The sequence below is a fragment of the Asparagus officinalis genome, chromosome 7 (genome assembly GCF_001876935.1).
Source record: "Asparagus officinalis chromosome 7, Aspof.V1, whole genome shotgun sequence".
In the NCBI taxonomy this organism is placed as follows: Eukaryota; Viridiplantae; Streptophyta; class Magnoliopsida; order Asparagales; family Asparagaceae; genus Asparagus; species Asparagus officinalis.
The window spans coordinates 38,841,719-38,847,886 of record NC_033800.1 but is presented as its reverse complement, the minus strand read 5'-3'; the positions used below and the strand labels follow the sequence as shown (position 1 = coordinate 38,847,886).

The following is a 6,168-nucleotide window of genomic DNA, read 5'->3' as shown; positions in this document are numbered from 1 at the left end:
CAATTACGTTTGCCAAACAGCTCTAGTCAATCAGCTAGCTACACAGCTATCAGCTTTCAGCTACAATTTTATAGCTTTCAGCTAGCTTAACAATTTTCAGCTATAATCTCGCAGCTTTCAGCTAGTTTTGCCAAACAGAGCCATTATCCACCCAAATCTCTCATTGGATAACCTCCCTTAATTGAAATGACCATCATATCCCAATGCTACTAGTTGACATGACGGGATCCGACATGGCACGTGCTCCAAAAAATACCAAATTTGAAGCCGGTCCACTTTTATATAAAAAAAATCCATCATCCAACCCTTATCGGGTCGGGTTGAAGAATAGTTCCCTCTTGACGGGCGGCGTCAATTTTCGAGCACTCAACCCATCTCTAGAAGGAAGCCAGGGTTTTGGAAGGGGGTTTCATCCTAAAACCCCTAATCTCTGAATTGGCCTGAAATCAATAGATAAAATTTGCGAGTTTGAGTTTTCATTCTCTAGTTGAATCCCAATGTTGAAGGTTCTTTCGTCTTCGGTCTTACTTCGGAGAAAATTACAGAATCTACCCTCCAGAATTCCCTCAAATCGAGATTTTAGAAGCCCATTGCTTCGATTCTTCGAGTCCTCGAAGTTAACAAACGGTAATAATCTGGTCCAATTCGGAAAGGCATGGTTTTGTTCGGATTCTAGTGATGGTTCAGTCAAAATTGTCGAAATAAAGGCGGCCGAGGACGCTGCTGAAGGCGATGGAGCCGAGGAGGCCGATTCAAAGTCAAATTCCGCGATCGTATCGACGAACCCTAGACCCGAGGATCATTTGACGGTCAGATTTGTTGACAAGATTGCATTTTGGGTTTTTTTGGGGGTTGGAATATGTGAAAGTAAGCAAATTTATGTTCTTTTTAAAGTCTTATTAACTCCTTTATTTTTCCCATTTTGTTTAAGCAGGTTGTCGCATTACCGTTGCCGCATCGACCATTGTTTCCCGGTTTTTACATGCCTATCTCTGTAAGGGTATGTGGGAATCTGAAACTTTATATTGATATCACACAATAAATTAGAATAGCAAAGATTTCAATGTGATATATTTTGATTCTAGAGGGAACTCTGTGATCAAGTAACGGTTAATGGTTATCTTGTTTATTGCTTGCATATTTTCACTTAATGTCATTGCCTATAAGTTTTTAAATAGCAGTTTAGTTTCAAATTTTCTTGCTGTGTACGTTCAATTGATTATCTGACAGCACCTACTAATTGTAGAATCATTATGGTTACTGTTTGCTAAACATAATTGCGATAATGATGAAATTAATTAGTCACATACTGATTACATGTGTACTGCATCACAGTCTATGATCTGAGCGTTATGTGGTTATAAGTCTGTCATAGAATGGATGTAATGGGGCATATTATAGAGGTGCAATTGATCCCGCTAGAACAATTTGCTAGTCAAAGAGCAGTTTAAGCAGACAAGTTGGTCATATACTCCTATGGACATCAACATAGAGTTTTCTTGATTATACGATATATATGCCCCTATTGTCATGTGAAGCAATAGCAAATGTGGTCTTCGAGATCATGTTAATTGTAGAGTAGTCTGTTACTAGTGGTGTGAAGTAGACTTGACAATCATTTTTCTTGTTTCTATAGCAGTTTCGGATTGGCTCACCTCTAAACAAGCATATAATGGTTGTTATCTAATAAATTGTTAATGCATTTTTTATACACTTGTAAATTCCAGTTTTGACATTTCATTTCCAAATATTATATATAGTAAACTTTTGAACCGCCATAGGATTGATGATTGTATGTTTGGGACTGGGTGTGTGGTTCACATATGATGAGATGTTAAAATTGGAAACACATGGTAAAACAAAATGCTATTTTTGTAGGGAAGGATGTGGATTTAAGCACATTAGTGTTAAAGGTGATAGGTGAATGAAAAACGTTACGCTAGTGTTAAAGGTGATAGGTGCATGAAAAACGTTTATTTAAAGGTTTTTCTTCTAAATGGTTATATAGATACAGTGAATTGTAAGTCTGTAATTGATATTACAGTAAACAGGGGAAGTGGCAGGTTGTTTCAGCTTTACAGAAGTCCTGTTTGATTGTTCCGGGCGATTGAAGTGAACGATAGTGCATGAAGACATTAATTTGATGTTCTTCAGTAAACGCTTTCATGAAATTTGATGATATTGCAAATATACTGAGATAGATGTTTAAGAGTACCAAAAATAGGCTTACATGTTGTATAAGTAAATGCAGGCACTACAAATAACTAAATAAAGTTTCATTCGTTGCAAGAAAGAAGTCTACGATCTTTGTAAGAACGAAGAAATCATGGTGATGGGTAAAAGGTCAAGGATTCTGCTAAGAATTCCCATGAAAACTGTGTAGAAGATCTGAGAACAAACCTATGAAAAGTTAAAAGAACTTAATGTATATTTGCGTAGTGAAGTTTTGGCTGCCATATGAGCTGTAGATTTGTTGACTGTCATAGTTACCATGCCTCTTGTGCCATATAGAGGACTGCAAAACTCTATTTACTAACTTCTAAGTCCTGTGATTTGTAATATTCTTCATTGTGAAGGATCTTTGTCGTTTGAGCTTTGTTGCATATGTAAACTGCGCAATAAAAAGTGGGAGGCTTTCCTAACTTGGGCTTATAGGTTCTTTGTGCATGGCCCTCTCTTTCCACAGTTTCTGTAGCTAATAATTTTGACATCTCGCTAGCATGTAGTTAAGTCTGAACAGTCTTCTTTTGGAGCTTTAATCACATTCTGATGGGTAAAGGCTTAGATAGTGATGAGGTTTAGCATATTGTGGTCACCTAGTAGGCAAATCAGATGCTTATAGGTATTTGAATTTGTAAATGAAATTTCTTAATTCAATACTTAGCAGCTACTTTCACCCGTTAAAACATTTTATATACATGCCTTTTAGCTTTCCTATGGGTAATTCCACCTTGCAGATGATTACTTATGTTTTCATTATAATTGGATTCTTCTATTTTTGCATTATGCTTCAAATCAATTCGGGATTCCTAGGGGTTTATTATCCTACTTCCGCTGTGGATTGGTTTTGGCGCAATGTTGTACAAATATGAGAATATATATATGAACAACATGGGGGAAAAACACAATGCACAAAGAAAAAAAAATACATGTGTAGTTTTGTCATTGTAGTAAGTATAATTTTTTGGTTATGAACTTTTAGTATATTGCATAGCATAGCAGCAGCGGTGAACCCTCTATCCCTGATTGTTGGTTGCATGAGTTTCTTTGTTCTTCAGCTTTAATTAAAATCATTTTTTCTTAATTTTATTTAGTCTGGACCCAGTGAACAACAACTTTGTCTCAAATCATAGGGTCAGCTACATGAATCCCTATTCCATATTTATATTCTAACAACCCAAATGGATTACTTTTTTCGCCACAATAAGACTGATAAAAATATGTTTTTTTAAAACAAATGAATGCAACTACATGCACATTAATGGACCTACTTTCACATTAATTACACACAACATATTATCTTAACTCCTGATTTAAGTCTACTTGCAGGATCCCAAATTGCTAGCGGCTTTAGTTGAAAACCGTAAAAGATCAGTTGCATATGCTGGTGCATTTCTTCTGAAGGATGAGCCAGGAGTTGATCCCAGTCTTCCATCTGGTTCAGAAACAGAAAAAAGTATTTATGATCTGAAAGGAAAAGAATTATTCAAACGCCTTCATGAAGTTGGGACCCTGGCACAGGTATATTATTTCTTTTATACGCGAGTGTATATCAGTTAAACTTCTTATTTTCTCATATGTTTTTTGCCTTGTGCTTCTCTGAAAAGGTAAGCAGCATACATGGGGAGCAGGTAGTGCTCATAGGTCATCGACGTCTGAGGATAACTGAGATGGTATGCCTAATTTTATAAATAGCAAAAAACTAAACTTTCTTTTTCTTCTATTTTGAATGTTTTATTTCTTTGGGGTGTAAGACTAACTGTCCTTTGCTTTATGAAATCCCAATTGCACAGGTCGAAGAGGATCCACTTACCGTAAAAGTTGATCATCTGAAGGCATGTTATTTATATCTTTCTTATCATCTTTCCAGTACAACATGTAAATGAACCATTATTTTCATGTCCTTCTGTAATGTGGATAAGTTACATTTTTGGATGCAAATCTTTCATATAACTGATTTTAAACAGGGTCCCCTTCGTTCCTCTTCCTCATATCATTTGTATCATATGTTCATTTCTTAGGCTAAAATTTGGTTAGTTCATCATGCTATATAATTTAGGTTTTCTGGTGAGTTCGATTGAAGTTACTCTCACATGATGAAAGTCCAGAGCATCATTGCATTTGATAGAAAAGCTGAAGTTTGTTACTAGGACACGTAATTTTCTAGCTTGAAAAGGTTGCATGTCAAAGTGCTCAAAAAAAGAACTTTTGAAGAGATTAGGGCTCAACTCTATTTAATTATTACATAGTTTTTTTGGTTTATATTTTATCTGCTTCTCATTAAGATATAAATTTCAGCTTTTTCACTGTAATATGCCTTGCAGGATTTGCCTTTTGATAAGGATGATGATGTTATAAAAGCAACTTCATTTGAAGTTATATCAACATTGAGAGATGTTCTTAAGATAAATCCCTTGTGGAAAGATCATGTTGCCACATATACTCAGGTATTTACTTTCATCATTGAGTCTTGGAAATCCCCACTGCGAAGAAATAGCAATTAGTTTGATTCTGTTGATTGATTTCAGCTGTATCTCTATCCCTTTGAATCTGCAATACCATGATTATTCAATTTCTGAATGCTTAATATCTATTGAGATGTAACTTGATAACATAATCACATTGTTCATAAGCCATGCTGATTGCTAGAAATTAGTGATATTGCCTCGTTATTGATGAGAGATCATGGCTGTTCCCATTTTCACTTTCTGCCTGATGAATTACTTAATAGTTTGGAAAATCTTTTTTGCAACTTGCTTCGAAACTTTTTGAAGGGTAAACACTTCAAAACTCAAAAGTGAAGCTATTTATCCCTTGAAGCTTACGCGCATCACTTAAAGCATAACTAAAGTGTGCGCTTTGCGCTTTATAAAGCGTTTCTCTTTTGAAGGGCACACTTTAGACAAGATAAGAGCATATAAAAGGATTTTTGACTAACATTAAAGTGCCCTATGTATCTTCAGTATGACCATATGAGTATAAATAAGATACATATGTTGTGCATGTAGCTTAGTTTATTCTGATTTGCGCCTATACTTAACATATTTATTTCTTATTTATTAATCAAGACATGCATGTATCTTTATAAATTATTATTCCACTATATATTATATGTTCATAATTTTACAGATTTTAAAATTAAAATGCTTAAGCTCATGAGGCCTAACGTATCTATTTATAAATTATTATCCTCACGCTTTGAAACATACGCCTCGCTTCATTAAAGGGTCTAATGTATTGCCTCGCGCTTTCGCTTTTTTAAACATTGCTAGTTTATAAAGTATTCATTTTCAAATTTGGATAGTTGATAGAGATCATCACTGTTTAATATAATAACTAGACTGATATATATTGTCAACTGATGCTTCCTGGCCCTTAATTTTCAGCATATTGGTGACTTTAATTTCCCAAGGATAGCAGATTTTGGAGCTGCAATATGTGGGGCCAACAAGATACTTTGTCAGAAAGTGCTTGAAGAACTAGATGTAAGAAACATTATTGTCATGCAGGACTTTTTTTCTAGTTACATGCTGATTCACAGCTATATTTGTGTACAAGGTTCGATGGTTCTTTCATGCTTTGTTATGTGTCTCCATAATGGTCACTTATGCTAATAAGAACCTGTTGTTCTAAATTGGAATGGAGGATTTGTTTCTCAAGTTACCTGCTGGTCATTGTTAATACTATGTGATCTGCACTATCGCATTTCCTTTATATAACATATGAACTACTGTCATCTTAATGAAGCACAAGATTAAAGTACCGCACCAAGTTATCAAGATATGCAATTCATGTTTATATGGCTATGATATTAGTGTAAGTCAGAAGATAATGAGAAAATGTAAAAGGGGAAGAAATAAGAATACATTCATTATATATATACATATATACATACATATGTATATATATATATATATATATATATATATATATATATATACACACACA

The 6,168-nt window shown here is 34.6% G+C and overlaps 1 protein-coding gene across 1 annotated transcript in view; it reads left to right on the top strand.

The window, feature by feature from the left end:
- LOC109848240 (lon protease homolog, mitochondrial-like) overlaps positions 326-6,168 on the top strand; it is a 68,984-nt gene continuing 63,141 nt past the window's right edge. The window contains 7 exon segments of the mRNA XM_020417656.1: positions 326-809; positions 935-1,000; positions 3,550-3,741; positions 3,828-3,893; positions 4,014-4,055; positions 4,545-4,667; positions 5,607-5,705. Coding sequence (XP_020273245.1) covers positions 498-809; positions 935-1,000; positions 3,550-3,741; positions 3,828-3,893; positions 4,014-4,055; positions 4,545-4,667; positions 5,607-5,705 — 900 coding nt within the window. The 5' untranslated portion in view covers positions 326-497.